General features: G+C 43.3%; 1 protein-coding gene and 1 pseudogene across 1 annotated transcript in view; both read right to left on the minus strand.

The window, feature by feature from the left end:
* LOC138293960 (fatty-acid amide hydrolase 1-like) overlaps window positions 1–7,056 on the minus strand; it is a 100,069-nt gene extending 93,013 nt beyond the window's left edge. Inside the window, exon 1 of the mRNA XM_069233224.1 lies at window positions 7,011–7,056. Coding sequence (XP_069089325.1) covers window positions 7,011–7,056 — 46 coding nt within the window. The remainder of the gene's footprint in view (window positions 1–7,010) is intronic.
* Window positions 7,057–7,691: 635 nt separating this feature from the next.
* LOC138293961 (vitamin D3 hydroxylase-associated protein-like) overlaps window positions 7,692–22,346 on the minus strand; it is a 62,532-nt pseudogene continuing 47,877 nt past the window's right edge.

The following is a 22,346-nucleotide window of genomic DNA, read 5'->3' on the forward strand; positions in this document are numbered from 1 at the left end:
TTGTGGGGAAGGGTGGCTGATCTTAAAGATAAGCTGCCATGTGTCCATGTAGTACATACATTAGGGCACCAACGTGTAGGAATACATGTTGCCGGTAATACATTGGCTGACGAAGCAGCCAAAGCATCAGTAGCTACGGCTTCTGTGGCTGCAGTGACTCGTTCTAGGACGAGGTTGGATAATGAAATACTGATTGCCTTTAAAGCCTCGGCTGCAGGCAAGCCCCTTCCGAAAGGATACCCTACGAACTATACCTATCATATCAGTGCACAGAATGTTGCTTTTGCAACAATTCCTGATGTTGGTGATCGAGTGATCCCAAATGAAGACCAAAGGTTAGAGCTGATTACAGCTGCACATTAGGGTGTCGCTTCTGCACATGCTGGTATACAGGCCACGATCACCATTCTACAAAAAAGGTACTGGTGGCCTGGTCTATGCAGACGGACTAAACAGTATGTCCTTTGCTGTGACATTTGTCAGCAGATTAAGGGTTCCAATATCAGACGCCCTCCGCAGACATCTCTCTTAGTGTCAGACAAACCACTCCATTGTGTGTACCTGGACCATTGTGGTCCTTTGCAACCTGATGGTGCATACAAATACATTTTAGTGGCTGTAGATTCCTGTTCTAGATTCCTGTGGGTATGGCCACAGCGGTCGGCTGACGCCCGGACTGTTATAAAAGATTTGCTGATCTTTATCGGTACATATGCGGTTGCGGCATTCCATTCGGACCAGGGCCCTGCGTTTGCCTCTAAGGCTTTCAGGGACACCATGGGGACGATGGGTGTTGAACTCCATTACTCCTCACCATACCATCCCGAGGGAAATTCGGTCGTGGAGAAGCAGAATCGTGATCTAAAGCAGTCCTTAACAGCTCGAGTATTAGGTTCAGGCCTCAGTTGGTTACATCACCTATATGGGGTCCAGAGAGCACTGAATAATCTGCCAAGACGGTCCTTGGGGGGAAAGTCTCTATATGAGGTTCTCTTTGGGACAACTATGTATGTCCCCGATCTTGATGCCCCTGGTATGGTGGCAGCAGAAACGCCATTTGACATAAAAGAACGTCTCGCTGTTTTACAGGAGCTTCAACAATTCCGTGATGATAAATCATCTGCAAGTGCTGCCACCTTGGGAATAAGGGATTTGGCGAAAACTTCGACTGGCTGGATTCCTAACGTTGGGGATCTGGTTCGTGAGAAGATCGCTGTGAAAAAAGAGTTTGGTCCAGCATACAGAGCACCTGTACCGGTCTTGGGGATAAAAGGCACCAGGACTGTCATCCTTCCGCCATTGTCTGGTTCCAAATCAAACAGATTCATCTCCATTGATGACATCAAATTACACCATGTGGCCGATTCTTCACAGTAGACCAGGAGGTCCCTTGGGTAGTTCCCGATCCCCTCTCACTACCCAACAGGACATCCCTCTACATAGTAGGATGACCATCGCTACTACTGACTATGCAACTATGTCAGCTGCTGTTCCAGACACTTCCTCGACCATGGGGAGGGCGGAAAATGAACTTTTGTTGGTTCCTGTAACAAATTCGGAGAACACTCTGCTACAGGATCTGGCTGTATTTTACACGAACACTTCCACGACTGGTAACATCATCTATCATGAACATCCACGAACAGTGGATGGGAATTCGATGAGTCCTGTGTTTGCGGAGACTTCCTCTGGCTATTTTGTGGACATTGATGATTTTTCTTCAGATTCATCCTCAACTGAGACTGACAAACTTTCCAGAGGTGGCAAGTTCTATCAATGGCTTAAAAAGAACTATTTGATATATCCATGGAACTATCTCTGGTTCTGTTTGACATTTATTGCATTGTTTTTATGGATTGGTTTTGTGACTGTTTTCTTTTTACTAATTAATGGTCACTATATCGCTGATCCCTCCTCAGTGGAGCCTGTTGATGTAATTTTAACACCACATCATTCATCACATAAGGTCCGACGTGATTTGTCCCCTGTCAATATTACAGCTATTCCAGTTTCTGATGGGATTGTTTGGGACAAAGTTCTGTTCGATATATACGGGCCTACAAAGATAATTCAAATACCATACGTGTTCAAAATTTCTATGTCTGATGTTATTACACCTAATGTTGTCTCTGATGATTGGGATGTCCAAACAGTTGATTCCATGCTAACTGAAATGAAGGACTACTCCGCTTTTGGAAGTGATGATGTATATCATTTTACAATGAATTATGGTGAAATGTTCTGCTATAATAATTGGGGACACCACTACCTGCACCGTGCAACTAGATATAGGCCTCCTTTTAACTACACACAATGGGAACATTGTTCAACACCACGGGTGGGGAGTCCAAAGTATTACAGTGACAAATTCACATACTTTTCTGGGCATGATACAACGAAAGCTGAATCTTATTATTTTAAATTACCAACGACACACATTCGAAAACTATTGCTAACAGATACAAAACTGGTTTATTCAGATCCCTTTGTTTCCCGACTTTCGATTGAGGGTTATGAATATTGGAAGAACACTATCGATTTGAAGAGTGTATGGGGGACGCAAGATTGGCAGATACAGGGTAGGGAGGCTTTGTTTCGAGCTTGCTTAATTCCTGTGCAAATGATTTTTTTAAATGACACTGTTGAGCAGACATCATGTCTGGGATTAGCTAAAATAAAGGATCTAAACACGCCCAGTATCCCTACACCGACAAAATTTAAAGATTGGCAACACTTTCTAAATGTTTCTGAGGAAAGGCTAGATGCATTGGTTAAGGCTGGTGACTATAATTCTTCACTTTCCAGTCCCGGAGCATGGTTGGTATGGCCCACCGATACTGATGAGTGTCAAAGGCGTTTTTTGAACTCTTCAGGGGGTTTTTCCATTCATAGACCAGACCCTCGCTTTTTGTCCGGTCAGCATGCTGGTATAATCACAACATACAGTGTGGGCAAGCTGTGCCAACAATGGGTACAAACGAACACCTTAACAGCGGTGAAACAACACCTGAATACTCTTTCTGATAGTATAGACCTACAAGATTTCCTATTAGGTCCTAGAAAACAACGCTCAAAACGGTTTTTATATGCCATGTATAATGAAATTCGGAATTCTCAAATTGAGGCTGCTGCACGTTTACGGCAACTTGATAAAGAGAATTTGGAAAAAACATTGTCTGTTGTCGACAATGGCATGAACACGCTATCCAACAGGATTTATTCCCTGTCGAATATAGTGTCATCTGCTATTGATATCACTCAGACTGATTTGTCTCGGTTATATCATGGGCAAACACAGCTGCGTTCCATCATGCAGCTGAGTTGGGCATTGCAGACGCTGAGAAGTGGCCACATTCCATGGAAATACCTTAATGGGAGTGAACTATTGGCTGCTTTTAATTTTTCCAGGGAACAAGAGACAATGGCTAAAAGGGAGGCTCATTTCACCTTGCTTCAAGTTGAAAAATTAGATAAGTTGCCCTTCACGGTAGCAGAGAGTCCTTAAACTATCTGGCTCTTACACGGCATTATTAATTTACCGTTTTCAACGTTTCGTTTCTCAAGCTGCCTGAAACATCTTGCAGTGGGACGATATGAACGGCTAGGAGATAGCTTTATTAAGGAAGAGTGGGAGTTACCCTTTGAGTATCGATGTCTGAACGGCGAACAAGAGGTCTTTCTTAGCGGAAGTGAATGTGAGACTACTGTTCGTCATTCCATGATATGCAAACAGGTGTCTCTTCACGGTCTTTGCAATGCGGGGGTCGCGAATTTGGCCTGTTTTCTGAAGGGTACTCCCGTCCCCTTGATTCGTTCAGTGTTTCATGTACTTTCTAATGGGAGTTATGTTCTTCTGAGCGATGACAGCTGTTGCGGCTTGCGACCTGGAATTGCCTACGCAATCTCAGTCACGAAGGTCGTTACGTGTTGTGGCCATGTTTTGTTTCCCCCCCACACGAGAGATACAAGTATCTGAAATGTGGTCCCACATTGATACTATTAATGTGAACTATGACAAGTTGAGTAGACTGAAGGTGCTATTGTTTCAAAAACAGGTCGCCTTGACATCCGCAAAAGAGACGTATGCTCTCCAGGTTGCGAGATCATCAGCCGAGATACAATCCCTTTTAAATACCGATTTCCCCAAACACTTTGGAGAGTTGGTGTCCAGAATATTCAATGCTTCAAGCACAACTGGGATTGTTCATTTCTTTAAGGCTGTCGGGTCTGGTTTCGTGTCCATCTTCCAGACTGTCTTCGGAGTCATCCCATCAGCCATCCATTCTCTCTTTTCCAGTGTGTTTGGTGGCTTTCCAATTATTTTGGCTTTAATTGGCGGACTACTACTGCTATTTTTTCTGATTCGCGGTGGTTGTTTTTTTCCAGCGACACAGAGCAATGGAGCCGCTCCCGTCAACACCACTGTGCCGTGAACGCATGGTTCGGATCTTCGGTACACCTTTGCTGGTGGAACTGGAATTTGACTGGTCATTGTCATTCCGGCCTCTACTGTGGTGCGTACAACCGGTATTCCGCTGCATATGGTGTCTCTTTGAACATCTGCCCATGGTCTGTCTTGCTGTTGCACCGACATCTCCTGTGGACCACGAACTGCTGATGTCCCCGATGAGGGTTCTTACACGGTCATGCCCCTTGAGACTGAGGTTGCTCCGCGAGGCCACCTATGAGCCTTCTGTTATACGATCTAACATGGATGAGGACACTGCAGCGAGTGTCGATACACCGATGACTATGGCTCACTTCTGCTCTGTGGATCCGTTTGTCCGTCCAGCTCTCAATTTCACTTCAGACGATGTTGACTCATTTTTAAGATCCTTGAATGGTGACTTCGATGACATTCTTCAAGATCCTGCATATAGCACATAATTTGATGAATTCGCTTGCCAGTTCCCGATTCTAATAAAGTAGCAATTATACAAAAAGTTTGCTTTACTTGTCATGGTTGATATTAAAGTTTCAGAAAAAAATTTTAAGCGAATTTTATAACACAGCATTTATTTTATCATTAAGTTTTTTGGCTTTTTAGTTCAGTAGCAGCTTTTTAGCGATTGGGTTTCTTTACCTTCATCACACCTGTTACGGCAACCGGGAGGGTGTAGTGAATCCTAGTTTGTTTTAACGGGTTAACAGGAGTTAGCTTAGCCGTAGGCTTGTAAACTCGTGCCCCCGTCACCCAGTGACTTTTAACCTACTTAGCTTGCTCTGGCTTAGTTCATTTAATTATTTATTTCCTTTAAAATGGCGGCCTTATTTATAGTTAGGCCACTTGTTATGGGTTCTATTATCAGTGTCACTGCGCCAAGGCGTCAAGATCAAGCACGAAAGACAAACATACAGTAGGCATTCACACTTAGGGATTTTCCCTCTCTATACTTTCGAGGGATTGTTGATATTAATTGCCGTCCCAAGCATGCCTGTTATCTATTGTTATGAATAACACTTATGTCAGGGGACCTTGTAGATCTGTATAAATACAACACACTTTTAGACAGATAATCAGAGGGATTCCGACCAGAGGGCATCGCCACCATGGCTGATACCGATGCTGCAGTCATCTTGACACTGACCCAGTCTTCGTGTCCCTGCGGAGTCTGAGATAGAGACCTCATTCCAAGGTAACGAGGGTTGGGGGCTCCTCTCATGGACACGGCTTCGGCAGATTGGGTTTAACGAACCCAGCTCTCCTTTTTTAGGTAGGAGGTTAGACCTACTCTCTTTAGGGTATTAGGGCTTATTCCATCTTTCACATATACATATATTTCTTTCATATATTGCATAATGGTGGGGGTCTTTATAACAATGACTCTCCTCTTCACAATACTGTTGCTTGGTATATTCATTATCCTATTCATTGCAGTTCATGCACCTTATCACAAATTGCAGTTATGTTGAATAAAAACTATTATAACTTTACTGCATCTGTGTTATTGCCTTTGTTTGTATGAGACATAATAAATCTGTGAGAAAAGGGTAATTTCCGTTTAACCACGACAACCCTGAGATATTGTACTTTGAGTCCATGCGTAAGCGACTGCTACAAATCACCTTTTACTATTGTGTTTCTGGTGAGGTACTGCTAGTAAGCCGGTAAGGTTTGGACAACAGTTACAACTAGTTGTAGGAAGAGACTTAGGGGGTTATTCTAACTTTGGAGGAGGTGTTAATCCGTCCCAAAAGTGACGGAAAAGTGACGGATTTACCACCAGCCGTATTACGAGTCCATTATATCCTATGGAACTCATAATACGGCTGGTGGTATATCCGTCACTTTACCGTCACTTTTGGGACGGATTAACACTCCTCCAAAGTTAGAATAACCCCCAAAGTCACCTACAAACGAAAGTACTGTCATCCTGAGACCAGCAGTCTTGCTCAGAGCAAGAGTCCAAACTACGACAACCCTGGATAATGCATAGCCTTGGATGTTGAAGAATTCTTGCAGGATCCGGAGAAACAATGTTGCAGTGGGAGCCTTCCCACCAGAAGTAGACGTGTTTCAGTTCCAAAGCAGACCAGCAGCAGCCCCAGAGGCCAGGAGCAGAAGATGTCTTGTAGAGAGTTCCTTGGAGAGTCTTGCTCAACGAATTTGAGGGTCCACCAACGAGGGAGCCCCTAAGTAACCCTAAATGGGAAGTGGTCACTCTCTGAAGTGTCCCACCTATCAGATGGGGTCAGGGACGTCATCTACCTGGCCTAATCAGTCAGATGCTCCCAGGGGCCTCTGCTCATCTTGTTTCCAAGATTGCAGAATCAAGTGGCCACCTGGCAGACCTCTGAGCACCTCCCTAGGGGAGGAGCTGGACAGGGGGGTGGTCACTCCACTGTCCTCTGTGAAGTTTTGCACCAGAGTAGGAACCAGGGGTTTCTGAACTGGTGCAAAGGGGGTGCCAAATGTGCCCTTCAAAGCAGTCTGGTGGTGCTCAAAGGTCAGCCACCACATCCTTTAGACACCAAATACACAGGAGAAGGTGGTCACACCTCTCCCTTACAGGAACTCCTTTGTTCTTCCTCTTCGGTCTGAGCCAGGCCCACCATCAAGAGGCAGAACAGTGTCTGGAGTCCGCAGAAATGTGGCTGGCAGCTAGACCCCGTAAGGCTGCACAAGAAGAACTGGCGGACCCTCTAAGGAACCTCCTGGGTACATGGTAACTAGAAGTGGAATCAGTGTAGTTGCATGATTCCAACATGTTTGATACCATACATGCCTAGGTTCAGAGAAGCCATTATGTAGTTGGACCGCTCGTGTTGACCAGTGTCCACTAAATACCTTAAGATGGCTTTTCTGCACTTACAGAGTTCAGGAAATGGGGCCTGGGGTCTGTAGGGGCAACCTGCTCATGCAGGGGTACTCTCACAGGATCCCAGTGAACTACAGTCTAAAAACACAGACATCAGGCAAAAAGTGAGGATAACTATGCTAAAAGATGGAACTTTCCTATAAATCTCAGACAATTTTGTTTGGTGTAGAGTGATGGTGTTGTGACTACTGAAGTGTCTCATGGTAAAAAGTGAACAAATGATGTACCCAACCAATTTAGGAACTGTGTGTGCCCTACATCTAGCCCACCATGAGACATACTCTGTATAATTTTATAAGAAATATCATTCTAAGTCAACTTAAAGTTTCTTATTAGTCAAACATCTGGGCTCATGGGTGCATTCAAATTGATCTAATAGCTCACCAATGGTTTTAAGATGAAAGACAAGATCTTCTTTGTCCACCTTGGAAGGTTGTACACAGAGATCTGTGATTTCAAGTTTGTGTCAATAATGTCTCCTTCACTGCGAGAAACAGTTAGAATGGAAAACCATCATGAAATACACTGTTTGGCAGGCTTAACAGCCGCACACCCATCACTGAACCTGCAATCTGTCAAGTTGTTAGTGATTTGATTTGTTTCTTCCATTTTCAGAGGATCGCCAAACTTCACCTCACTTTCAGTTGCTATCCAATCATTTCCATGTTGTGGCAGAAAAACAGCAAACACAATGTATTCCTAACAATAATTTCAACAGCTCCAAACTAATAGCAGTTCTCTAGTATGATTCATTTAGTTGATATGATTTGAGTTCTCCCCATACATTTAAAACTTTCTTGTGACAACATACCTACTTTATTCAAAAGAAAAACAGTATACCAGTTCATTTAACAGTACCTCAAGCTCAACAGCCTATCTAAAAGCATGTACATCGCGATTAAGCCCAGTCCTCGATAGATACTAACATCTGCCTATAAACAGCATATTTATTTTTCATTCATGTTTATTTACAGAGCCTGTTTCACATTTTCCTGAGTGCTCCATAAATGCTGTTGCTCAAACTACACTGGACTCCATATTGTCCTGACAATTTCATTCATTCATTTCCTTTGATGTATGATATGGTTTGAAACCATGGTAGTAATGCAGAATCTTACATTTTAATGAATGCTTTCTTTTCTTAAATTAATTGATTAGTGGGTTGGAAAGCATCTGGAGGCCCTGGGGACAGTGACCACTAAGACCAAAGAGCTGGTAACTTCTTTAGATAACCTGGTACTAGAGGATAGAGGCTGTCTCCTGACAAAGACTCATGAGCCGTTTTTCACTAACATAAGGGAATGAGGAGGAATTAGAGACTGAAAAAAGAGCCTGGGAAGATGCACTCTGGGAAGAATTGTCTCATGCCATGATGGTAAGGGGTAATGATAAATTTTGGGCTGCACTGGCACTGAGGGTCAATTGTGGTAAAAAGTTAGTTGGGTTCCACTGGGCATCCAGGATTGGGTGTCCCACTTTAGCAACTTATATGCTTGTGAAGATGGCGTATCATGGACAGGCATGAAACCTCGGCTGGCAGTTAAACTAAAAAATTCATAATACTCCTGTGTTTGAAATGAGAGAGATTGAAGAGGCAATACAATCCAGTACAAATGCAAAAGCATCAGATCCAGATCAGACCCTAAATTAGCTTTTTAAATCAAATCTTGAAATCTGGGGACTTACATGAACCATCTTTCTAATGCCATTCTAGAGGGCATGCAGATCGCGACGACCTGGCTTACTGCAGAGAACGTTCCAATTTATAAGAGGGTCCAGCATAGTATCCCGAGCAATTATCAACCAATTAGTTTAATAGAAGCCTCACAGAACATTTCTGTAGGCAAGTACTTGTACATCTCTTAGACTGGATCGAGGAAAACATTGTATTATCTGAATTTTTAGGCGGGTTCAGAATTGGTACAAGTACTGTCGACCAAATCTCCTGTTTTAATTGCTTTTTCTGGAAGACTGTATCAGACCTTTTTGTTGCCTTTGTTACCTACACGCAGTCTTCAGTTTGGTTCCCAGGTCTATGCTATAGTCCACACCAGATAAGATGGGCATTCTGCCCAATCTACTTGCAATTTTGGTATGACTGCATGAACATAATTATACAAGAGTCAGGTAGGCAGACCAGGAGCAGCTCACCTCTCCTATAAGCATCCGGCGTGGGGGTTAGGCAGGGATGTTCCTATCCCTCACTCTGTTCCAACAGTATATCAATGACATAGTGGATCAGTTGGACAGAGATGGGTGCATCGGTCCCAAGGTGGGAGGCAGGAGAGTGCCCGCCTTGCTTTTTGCAGATGACACTCTACTGCTTTCCAAATCACTTCAGGGACTGTAGCAACTCTTGGATGATTTTAACATCCTTTGCAATGAGTCTGGGGTGGAACTTAATAGCTCCATAACAAAGATTATGCTAGAAGGAAGAAGTACCATTGCGAACTGAATGTGGGGACAGATCCAATCGAGCAGGTCCCAAATTCTGATTACTTAGAAATAAGATTTAACCAAATTTAGAATGTTCAATGCAGGGCAAAAAATCGGCCTGCTCGCTGACCCACTGCTCGGCAAAAGTGACAAAGATTTTTTTAATAGAATATTTTCTAAGAAGGCTGCCCCAGCTATAGAGATCTACAATGTAAAAGTATTGGGAGCTGTTATGTACAGTGCTGAGATTTGGGGCCATGCTGACTGTAGCATTTTAACATCAGCAGAAAGCAGATTCATCAGATCCTTTTCACTCTTCCTTAGGGCACACCACTGGTTTGATTATATCTAGATCTGTCTTTCAAGAAAATGTCTTGGAAAGCTAAGCTTAGGCCTTTGCTTTATTGGTACAGGATATGGTCCTCTCCAGCTGTAGGAGTATACAGAGACCCTACCAGGGATCTCCTATCCTACCTGGGCCCCAGGATATTCCATGGCTTGCGCATGTCAGGGCTTTGCTTAGGAAGCTCGGGATGGAGAGGTTCTGGGTGGCACCGCAGGAATTTGGCTCTATTTCTACAATGCCCATCAAATCATATTTGAGGCATGTTGATGCAGAATTGGTTCAGAGTAGAAAGGGCTCTCTTACCCTGGAATTTATGAATTTTAAAATCCTGCCAAGATACAAGGTGATGATCGATGAGATGTCTTCCCCTTTAGTTCAGAAATTGTTGCTCCAGTTTAGGTACCAGAGTCTCCCCATTAGAACCTATTGTGCTAAATAGACTAACGTGAAAAGCAATACTGAAGAGTGCCTTGTGTGTAAAGGACCGCCAGAAACCCTATCACACTTTTAATGTTTCTGCTCGGAATATGGTCGACAGAGGACAAATTGGCTATTGCCACTCTACAGGATGCTGGGCACAAGGAGGTATCTGGTTGCACTTAGAATATTAAGAACTGACAGTGTTAGGCTGGTGATGCTTGTGGTAGCAAGGTATCTAATGGCAGCCTGAATCTGGTGATCTAAGTGCAACAAAGGATATGATATGGACCTGATAGGATAGCTAATGGGGTGGACTTGCATTGGCACTTTATCTACACTGCTGCACTTTATTACACAGTGCCTTGTGGCATTGTGTTTATCATGCTCAGTTTAAAGCACAGAAACTATAAGTGAGATATATGAAGTATTTGTCTTTACGCCCTAAACTCTAAATGTCCTGTGCAGTTGTGAAAGAGAGACAGGGACCAGGGCACTCAAATGTCTATGTAATGAATATGCTGTCCAAAATCAGTAGAGTTGCAAAAAAGTGTTTAATCCAAGATCAGAAAACAGCCAACACGTGTTTCGTCCTAGCGGACTTTTTCAAGGCTCATAAATTTAAGCTTGGATGAAGAGTAGTCCCACTAGGGCTGTTGTAGCCCCTAAAATATAACATAGGCTCCACTATTTAAGAAAGGTATTGCCATAAATTCTGGCAAATATTCCTGTCTTTGACCCAATGCGGATTGACGAGTTCGTGGATGTCTTGCCTGTGGTGTATCCGTAGTTGCATGTAAAAAATGGGGTCCCAAAAGGCCCCAACTTTCTTTTAAGAGTCACTGTCCAGAAGATCGGATGTACAACAGTAAAGGAAATCTAACAGGCAGCGCGTGATAACGCTGTCGTTTTGCCCCTGTGCAGTTGTGATGGATTTGTTAGTACTGATAATGAGAAGCTATGGAAGAGTCTGATTTTGCTGCTAGATTTAGATCCAAGAGTCTGTATATTAGGGTGATTTTTGCTAGTTTTATGTGATTTTATTAGTTCTAAATAAGGATGGCACTTAAGTAAGTTTAAATAAGCTGGCACTTTATTGAGGTCTGGGTCACCATGAAACAATGGTGCAAGAGTTGGCAGTCCAATCGATTGCTGTGTGTAGTTCCTTATGCTGTAGGAACTAGCAGAAATTCACATGTATAAATAGAGAATGCTACAATGGAGTCAAAGCGGTTCCCTATTCCTTTTTGTAATTGTTTTATATGGTGAAGCCTCTATGCGGTATGTGGGCTGAGAATAGGTAATGACCATGTGTGGATTTGTAGGTTTTTAAATGCGCAGTGATGTTTTTGTTTGTACTTGTACTTTTATGATCCTGGTTGATCGAATAAAGTAAACTGAAGAATGAATGATTCAGACAAAGTGTGCCATGTGTTTGAAGTGGCCCTTTCTGCAGAGTTATCCTTAAACTTTTTGCCTTCCTCTCCTATGTTTCTGACCTTCTTTTTGTTGGCTTTAGGACCCTGGGCACTTTACCACTGCTAATCAGCGATAAAGTGCATGTGCTCTCGCCCTTAAAACAGGGTATGTTTGGCATATTTAATTTCCCTGCAAGTCCCTTGTAAGGTGGTATACTATATACCCAGGGCCTGTAAATTAAATGCTACTAGTGGGCCTGCAGTGCAGATTGCACCACACACAGAAGTGGCCTTTCAAACCTGTCTCAGGCCTACCACTGCAGTGCCTACATGCATAGTTTACTGCCACATTGACTTGGCATCTCAAACTATATGCCAAGGCCTAAACTCCCCTTTTTACTAAACCTAAGTCACCCCTAAGGTAGGCCCTGGACAGTCCCATGGTCAGGGTGCTGTGTATGTAAAAGGTAGGACATGTACTTTTAAGTTTTGCATGTCCTAGTAGTGACAAACAGTCTATTTCGTTTTTCACTACTGGGAGGGCTGTTCCTCTCATAGGTTAGCAATTGGAATTCCCTTATATACTTTTAAGTGGTAATTTCTGATCTGAAAGGAGCAGCGTGAGCATGTTTGAAATGGTAGTGAGAAATCCTGCTTACTGAGATAGTTGGATTTTACATTACTATTTTAGAAATGCCACTTTTAGAAAGTGGAGATTTCTCTGTGCTTATAGCTCTAGTGTTTTGCATCCCAACTCCAATCCACATCTAGGGCAGAGTGACAGTTACACTTTGTGCATACTTTCCAGACTGCCACGACACAGAAAGGGCTGGGTAAGACAGGAGAGGTATCTGCATCCTGATAGTCTTCCTGGGCTGGGAGAGGGAGAGGTCGTTCACACCTTACATGTCAATAGGATGCGTCTTGCCCTTACACAAAGGGCTGATTTACCCCCTACTGATGTCTGGAGCCAGGGCTGGGTTGAAAGGGGTTTGTTTTACACTTGAAAGGGTTCCTTTGAAGTCACGCCTTACATCAAAGACATTTTTTAGTATAAGTACAGGGGCTCAGACCCCAGGCTTTTAGAGCACTTTTGGAACTGGGATTGAACCTTTGTCAGAAGGACTGCAGGAATGTTTAAAGGACACATCTGGACTGCTCTTTTGCTGTTGCCCTGCTGCCTGGTACTAGATGGTTGGTCTAAAGGACTCACAGGATTGCTTTTCTGTTGTTGCCCTGCTGCCAGCTGCTCCCTGATCCTGTTCTGCCAGAGGACTGCTGTTTTGCCAGGAGGAACCGCCATTGAAACTACCATCCTCATATGCTGGCCTGCTGCTTGCTATCCCACTCTGTACCCCGCAAGTAGGTCCTGATTCACAAAGGTAAGCTAAGACTAAAAGTCTAAGTTTAGACCAAAAGTGTAAACTGAAACCAAAAGTCTAACTTTATTAGTAGCAAAGTTAGACTTTTGGTCTAAACTTAGACCAATAGTCCAAACTCAGACTTTTGGTCTAAGTTTACATTTATGAATCGGGCACTTAGGGCCTCATTTTGAACCTGGTGGTCTTTAGACCACAAGGGTCACGGTAGCGGTCTGACCGCCTCCAGAGCGGTGGTCCGACCACTTTAGCGGCAGTCTGACCGCCACATTATGACCGTGGCGGTTGCGCCACGGTCAGACTGGCAGAACTGCCAGTTTACCTCCTCAGGAGGGACTGGCGGTGCTGGCGGTCCTAATCCTCCAGGGCAGCGGCGCCCTGGGGATTATGACCCCTTTCTCCCCCAACTTTTACATGGCGGTAGCACTGCCATGTAAAGGCTGGCAGAGATGGGGTGCAGGGCATGGGCAGTGCAGGGGCCCCCATGGCCAGCTCCATCGCGTTGTTCACTGTCTGCATACAGTGAACAATGTGAGGGCTGCTGGTGCACCCTATGCACCTCAACATTGCCGCCAGCTCAATTATGAGCTGTTGTCAATGTTGTAGGCTCGTAATGGGGCCCAAGGGAAGGCGGTCACACTGGCGCATAAAGTGCCCGGTGCAGCAAACGGTACTATTCACAGTTCACAAATACTGTTAAGGCGATAGCAGAAAGATGCTGGTAGACAGAGCTCAAGAATATTTGGAACATCGAAAGAGATATTGTGGTCATATGGAAGTGCTGAGGACTTTCATAGCAAACATGCACAGTTAGGACAAACTAATGTCATCTTTATTTTGAATTATTTTGGCTCAGATCAAGATTTCTTCCTAAAAGTGGGATGGCATTCGTTTTCTAAGGCAAGCTATTAGAGGCCCTTCACGCTTTGGAACTTCTGAAAGGCACCTATCTAGTGACCAAGCTGAAAGGCAGTGAAATGCTGCATCAGGTCAAAGTCAACAATACAGTTAATGGGTGATCAGAAAAGTAGCTAGGTGCTGAGAACATATAAACTGTTACTTCTTTATGATGTGGTGTCCTTTAGCAAAGTGTGTCTTCAACTGTTTCCTTCTCTAAGCCAGAGTTTAGGGCATCATCATGCTCAAATATAGAGTACCTAGAGCATAAACCATGACACCTATGATGTGGTGGAAATTGGAGTGGATGAAAGGAAGATTTTTCTGAACAGCTGACGAGTGCAAAAGGTACTGTTCATAATACTGGGATTTCAGCCTGCCATCAGGTTTTTGGCAGATTTCTTGCTGAGTTCAGCTTGACCAGAAAGGTCTGAAACAACAGAAATAGAAGGTTGAGACCCTCAATATTTCTGTTCAAGAGATATTTAATTGTATCCCAGTCCATCATAACAATTCATTGTTGTGTCTCAAACACTTGGACAGCTTAGTGAAAGGATCATGGAATTTATTGAAATGCAAATATATCGCACTCTAAATGGTATATGAAAAGGGTGTTAGACCCTGATCAATGACCAACTTTAAAACTGGCAACACATGGATATTAAAGGGGGAGACAGCATGACGGCGAAGGAATTGCAATGGAGGAAGAAGGTAGCTTCAGAGACAAAGATATTGAAATTGACACGTTCGCTTCCAGACAAGAAGTGTTCTGTAGTGGCCAGAAACACAATTGACCTGAGATAAACATTTCTGACTGGTATGGTACAATACGTTTTCGAACAACGCTCAGAGCAGAAGGAGGATGAGCAAACAGAAGGAACTTTTATCGACACTGTGTAATTTTGTTTGAAAAACAAAACAAAAAAATCAGTGTCCCTGATTATCTGAAAAGTTTTGTTCGATTACATCACATAAATTGTTATTTTCTTAATGCCCAGGACCACCAAGCAACGTGTGCCTGTTCAGAGCAGAAATAATAGTATTGGAATAGCATCGGAAGCCCTACTCTAAAAAGGGCAGGTCATCAAAGGCCATTCAATTGTCCGTCTATGGGGAGCTGACCCAGTGCAATGACATTTCTGAGCCAGATGACCCTGCATCATGAAAAACGAAGTACCTCCACCTTTTAATGAGGTAGGTAAACTGAAGAGTGGATGGACAGCGCATCCACTCTGTTTTGTTGGTTGATGCCTCAATGCTGCTCACCTCTAACTAGAGATCTTAGGCCCAGATTTATCTTAAAGTGGTGCAGCGCGGTGCTGCGCCAAAAATAGCAGTGTCATGCTGCGCAACTTTGGAGACGCAGCGGTGCGTCATCTTTAAAGGAATATGGCACACTGCTGCGTTTCCCCCTAAGCTGGCCCTGAATTAAGCTGCCTAGCGCCAACGCTGGCATCCTTGCACCATAGTGGAAGGGTGTCTGCATTGAGGGGATAGATTGTTTATGTGCAGTAAGGTGTCCCTTCCTGCATATAAACAATCTATAATGGCGATTTGGCACTTCTATGTAAATGCAGCACACACAGAAAAAGCGTTAGTTTTTGGTGCTGCCTCAGGTTTACCACAACTCGTCAATCTGAGGTAGTGGAACGCCCACCGCTACACCCATTGCACGCCCCTCTAATGCAGAAAACTGCATCGGAGGGTCCCATATTAACAAGGAGGTGTAATGCCACAAAAAAGTGGTGTTACACCTTCTTGTAAATATAGAGCACTGCTTAGCTCCACCGGAGCACCATGAAAAGTGACACTAGGGGCTCTTAAATATGCCCCCTAGTGATTGTCACCTCTGCATCAGCTAAGGCCTGTAGATCACCCCTTCACCATATTTGCTCTGTTTAAAAAGGCCAACATTGTTGTGCAAGTAAATTCAGAACCTGACTAGAACATCATTGTAACCTGTGTTTTTTCAGTGAATTTCTATGGTTTTTTAACGTAAATTAATTTGAATTACTATATGTTATTCCAACGCCTGTCACACATGGCCTTCGGCTGTGTGCTGTGCAGGTTGGTTGCAGACAAGCCCTTACAACCACCCAACCCTGCGCCATGCATAGCCTTTGGCCGTGTGCAGCGCAGGCTGGGCACAGGGCCTGTCTCTCTCAGTGGATCTGTGAATGGGTCTGAAAGTGGGTGTGTGAGTCTATGAGTGGGTCTGAGTGGGGTGAATGAGTCTCTCAGTGCATGTATCAGTGAATAAATTAATGTATGAATGAGTCTGTGATTTTTCTTTCAATTTTTTTCACATTCGTGAGTATTTCACGAAAAATTTATGAAAATTGGCGGCAATTCACGATTTGTTGCAAATATCGCACATGGTGATGCAAAATTATTTTAAAACCATATTTTGCCCCTAAAACACAACTATATCACACCCCTGGGATCAGGGTACCTTCACCCTGACCTCTTATGCCATTTTCAATTAGGATTTTCACCCCTGGGGTCTGTGTCCCATGAAATAAAATGGCAGCTGCAACTTTCTAGTCAGGTTGGGGTCAGCCAATTACAGCACTTTTTTCTGCATGCACATTTGTGAAAATTCACAACTTTTCACAAAATATTTGCTAAATAATCATAAAGGCACCGCAGCCACAGATACCTAAATGTATTTTCCCTTTAGTTTCTCAAAAACTACAGAACAGATTAACACCAAACAAGCAAAAAGCACAATCTGCGTACCGAAACCTAGCTTTCTGCTATTTGGTGTAATTCTGTCCAGCGGTTCGGGCTGTAGTCGTTGTATAAAGGTCCTATGGAAATTAACATGGGAAACACAACTTTTTTGCCCCCCCCTTGCCAAAGATACAGGCAAGTCAAAAAATGCTTTTTCTATGGAAACATGGTCCTAACTATAACTACCTAGTGGCGACCTCGACCAGGTGATATATAATGACTATAAAAGTGATGGTAAATATAATGATAATGGTCTGGAAGTGATTGCAAACTAATGCACCCCAATCCTCTATTCCGGTGCCATATCCCTGAAAAGCAATTCTTTCATTACATTACAATATAACCCCTGACTTTCTAAGTAATGGTAGTTCAAAGTAGTGGAGAAGAAGTAATAGGGATGTCCGGTTTGTATGGGAATGAATTGTGGGTTTCCTGAGGGAAGATTACATCAGGGTTAATGGTGATCAATTTCTCTTTACATATTCATCCCTTAATAACCTTGAACTATTCTTAACTTCTTGGGTTCTGAAAATTGCTCCACTTGCTTCATGGTCCTGCTTGGTCCTGCTTGGTCCTGCTTGCCTCCTTACCATCATTACCCTTTGCAATATCACATTGATACATGCATAGGGAATGTTCATCTCATTTGACTGATCGCAGCCATCATCAAGAGCTCACAAGACTTACCAGACCAAGGGAATTGTCCACAACTATTAATTATCCTATCCTTCAAATGAGTCTCTCACTTTCTTTCACATGTAGAGGGTGACACTGCTGATATTAACTGGAAATTACAATTCATTCCTCCTTTATACTGGAAGGAGAGATGGTTGCATGTGTCATTTTCGGAGAACGTCTCATCAGGCCAAGTAGTTTGTTGCCACAAGTCTGACACTCTTTAGTGTATGTGTTAATATAGCAATAGTGGCAAATAATGGTGCTTATCTCTCTCAGCCAATTCTAACCATGTTGACAGCCACCCTTACATAGCCAGCTAAGTTGAAAATTCACTAGCAACAGGTTGACATCAAGACAACTGAGAGAAAGAAAGATCTGGAGAGAGAGGGAGGAAATATTGAGGAGTATGAGGAATAATCAAGAAAGGCAATGTCCGACAGAAACAAGGAGTGAAAAAAGCAAGGAAGGAAGCAGAGAGAGCAATGAGAAGGAGGATTTTAGTAAGAGAACAAAAAGTAATAATAAAAATGACAACAGGAAGAGAGTGAAAAAATGAAGAGTAAGAAAGAGGATAATATACAGAATGATCGCATGGCCTAAGTAATTGTCTTACAGTTGGATTGGCAGCTTTGACTTTTAATTAATTTTGCCTTATTGTATTTTATGTATGTTTTATGAAAAGCATTATAGACTACCATATGGCAACCTCAAAGCACGTGTGTCCAGTTTAGTCCAGTGTTTACATAGAGCTTAAAACTGAAAAGGGGATTGTTATAAAGAGGGAAAAAGTGTTTACCAAATGAAGGGATAGATAACTGGCCTCCATTGTCTAGTCCTGCTTACATTTGTTGCCATATAGCACCTTCTTCTATTGAAGGATATTTTACAAAGGACTGAGGAGAGGCACCAAGGTTTAAACTATGGTGTTAGAAAGTCATCCTTTTGCCCTGATCACCCACCATTTTTTGACTGATGCTGGGGGTTACTGACTCTGTAGGAGCCATGCTAACCAGGCCCAGGGCCGGTGCTCTATCCTCTAAATGTATAGCTGATTGATATAATTTCAAGGGGCCAGGACAACCTACCTGTAAGTCCCTAGTATACAGTAGGGCATGTAGCTTTACAGATGCCAGTTGCTGTAATGCACTTAATGTTCAATGCTGTGGTGTCTGATATCATTTTAAAGCCAAGCCTTTCTAACAGGCTGGTTTTCAATTAATACCACCCAAATTTTACTTTAAATAAAAAATAAATCCAGGATTTGTTAAGTGTGGCACATCTCTCAGGAGGGTCTCAAGGCACTGAATTATAGGCACAGGGAGATGAAGTGACTTGCCCAGAATCACAGGATTTTGAGACTTGAACTTGGTTCACCAGCTCCAAAGTTAGCAGATCTGGCTGTAACGCCACATCCTCTCCCTTTGGAATCAAAAGCACTTCCAAAGTCCCAAACTACATTTTAATTACTTTTAAGTCACCCGCAAGGTCTGCTCTTGATGCACCAACAGTAGGCTGCATAGTTAGTAAAAGCAGATACAATATAAAAGATATTGTATATGCCCTGGTAGGGAAAAACAACCAAAGTCGTTTTTCCCCTCTGGCAGTGCCTCTAGCCCCACAGGCCAACAAGAGAAGGACACTATTAAATTTAATAAAGTCTAACTCCGGATTGCAGCTAGCTAGCAATATCATTAAACGTATCAAAATAATAGTTACATTAAGCCCAACAACTTCTCAAGGACAGATGTAATATAACTATATCAGGAACATTTTAGAACTTTAGGGCAGATGCGGGTTGCATTGATTTTGCCCTATGCAAAGGGGTCTAAGTGCGACGCAACCCTTAAAGTGCGATTTATCAAGCCACACAAGGCCACCTTGTGTGGCCATGAGTGGCTTGATAAATCCAGAGTAATGCAATGCAGTGTAAATTGCAGAGGTGCGTTACTCTGCCTCAGGGAAACGTTCCATGGATTATGCAAAGGTGTTCCCATGCAACACCCATGGACTTTGAAGCATTACCAGATTTACCATAAGTTATCTGGGAATGCACCAAAACTGCTACGCCTCCCCAGGTGAGGTGTAACAAAGAGAAATTTCTCCTCATTTTTTCCTCTTTCTATCAATACTGCAGATTGGCTCAGGGGATTGTTTTTATCCAGGAAGGTGTTCCTTCCTGCACAAAAATATCCTGCTGATTGTTTTTGTGCAAGAAGGTGTCCCTTCCCACACAAAAACAATCCTGCTTACAATGCAGGCACCCTTGTGCCATGATGCATGAGTGCCTGCGTTGGCACTAGGCAGCACATTGTGGGCCAGTGCTGGGAAAAGGCAGGAATGTGCTGTATAATGTTAGATACTGCACTTTCCTGCCCATTCCCTGTTCCCCAGAGGGGCGCAGCAAGGTGACTTGCTCCGCTGCATGACTTTTTGATTAATGTGTCCCTTAGTGTCCTGAAGTTACCTAAAGCAGCCCTATTGGGCAGCCAATCTGCTCCCTGAGTAGGTGTGATGAGATAGCCATTTGGTGGTAGGAGATCTCCTTCCTGAAGAAGCCAGTGAGAGGAAGGGGGCTGGATAGATAAGCTGGACTACAGGAGCCTCTATAGAAAACAGATGTCACAGGACCAAACCACATCCACTTCCTTGATCTGTAGCCAGATGGGAGCCCATCCAATTCGATGAGGTCCTGGAAGGGGAGTGTAGTTGGTTATTAGCCACACCACTGGGTTGGGTTACATAGACACACACACCAAGGAGAGACTCTCCCCATTTTGATTTTTGGGAGAATGCTGCATTTTGGGCTAGAGGTTTAGCACACTTCACTGAAAGTGGTCATACTAGAGGAAGGTAACTTAATTCCTATTGATTAGGGTGCCCCTTCCCTCAAGTCGAGAAATAAGGGATAAATAAGGCAGCTGTGTATTGCTCAGAAGATCAGTGTGTGGGAAAAGAAGAAGAAAAGAAGGACTGCCTTGCTGGAGCCCTGGGCTCCACCAAAGAGAAGATTGCACTCTAAAAGACTGCACCGGCTGCATTCACAGGGCTACACAAAGAAAGGGCTTTGCTTGACTTCAAAAGGAAAGGAGTGGACTTCTGAGGAACAACAGGTACAAAAGAGCTGAAGAAGTCACCTGCAAAAGCAAAGAGAGGTTATCCCAGCTGATCAACTACACCTGGATTTGTCCTGAAGTGCTCTGTGTGAGACTGAGTCCTAGCCATAATGGGCAACCCAGAACCTCTAAACCTTGGCCAGTGTTAGAGGACAATTATCGCTCCAAAAGAACCAAGAAACAGCAAGATTTATAAATTTAGAAACGTTCTGCAAAGTTTTGCAGAAAAGCTCCAGGAGAAGACTGGCTTGAAGTCAAGAGTGAAGCTGCTGAGGTCCACTTGCTGGTCGTCCTGATTACACAGGTTAGTCCCACTGAAACGCTCTAGAGAACCAGAAACGTTTCCAAGTCTGAAGGTAAAAGAGAAGACCGGGACCTACCTGGAGAATCAAGCCACCATTGACAACGTCCGTCCTGGTCACGAAGGGTGACTTAGCGTGCTGCTTGGTTCTCCTCACCGTTGATGTCAATGACCCAATCCCTGCTTTATAACCAAGCCACAATCTGCAGCAGGCCACTGTCGTCGACTCAAACTTCAGAACCTATCAGCTCGAGGACCCACCGACAAGCACGTCAATGAGACGAAAGGAAAGTTCTAAGAAAATTTCTAAATCCGAACATATAACGTTCACTGGGACCTAGTCCACAGCCTTGCTGGGCCACAGTTCATGGAGGTTGGCCTGAAACTTTGACTTTGTCCCAGTCGCACCCCCTAGTGGTCATGAGTGGCGCAATAGGCTTTTGGGTGCTATAAAGTACTTTTTAAAAATGTTATCTTTGGAAATGTCATATCTCCAGTTCCCTATATTAGGTTTTTGTCATTTTGGTGTCATTTTAATGCTAAAAATATTTCCCACTTTTATAAATTGGTGTTGATTTTTTATTCTGTTGTCTCTTTTACCTATTTACTTTTTTGGTGGTATTAAATGCTTTGCACTTGCCTATCTCCTAAGTTAAGCCTGACTGCTTGTTTGCCAAGCTACCAAGGGTTGAGCAAGGATTAGTTTACTGAGACTTGACTGGACCTATTAGCGATTGTGGCATTATTACTAGCTGAGGGTGAATACCCCTATTTACTATTAACCCACTTTCCTACATATAGCCACAAGGAGGCTGTGTACACCACCACATTTACTTCTACATGACCTCTTCCTAATATAACTGAAACCTAAAAGGACCCATAGATAACAGGCATAGTTATTCTGATTCTAAAAATACGGCTTGTTACACCAGAATGCAATGATGCATATGTCAGACCTGTGATTTGCAGTTCAAGATGTCACCATTATCCACTGATCACTATGGCCGTGGCTACAAGGTGCCATAAGAGTTGTTGGTTTTCACAAAGGAAGAAATAAGGAAAGGACAATCCTGTAGAAAGATAACTCAGATTTAGATTGTAACACACTTACAATGTGTCCAGTAAAGTAGAGCCGCCATATGCGAATATCCCCTTTGTGAAAAGTTCATTTGCCATGTAGTCAACCCGAGGAGGTGTAAACTGTATGAGCTGGAAGAGAGGAGGGCTACTTAAAGCAGAAATATTCAAATAGTGACAATAATACTAGTAAAATTACCATCACTATTAACAGAACAATACTACCCATAAT

Source organism: Pleurodeles waltl, chromosome 4_2 (genome assembly GCF_031143425.1).
Source record: "Pleurodeles waltl isolate 20211129_DDA chromosome 4_2, aPleWal1.hap1.20221129, whole genome shotgun sequence".
Taxonomy (NCBI): Eukaryota; Metazoa; Chordata; class Amphibia; order Caudata; family Salamandridae; genus Pleurodeles; species Pleurodeles waltl.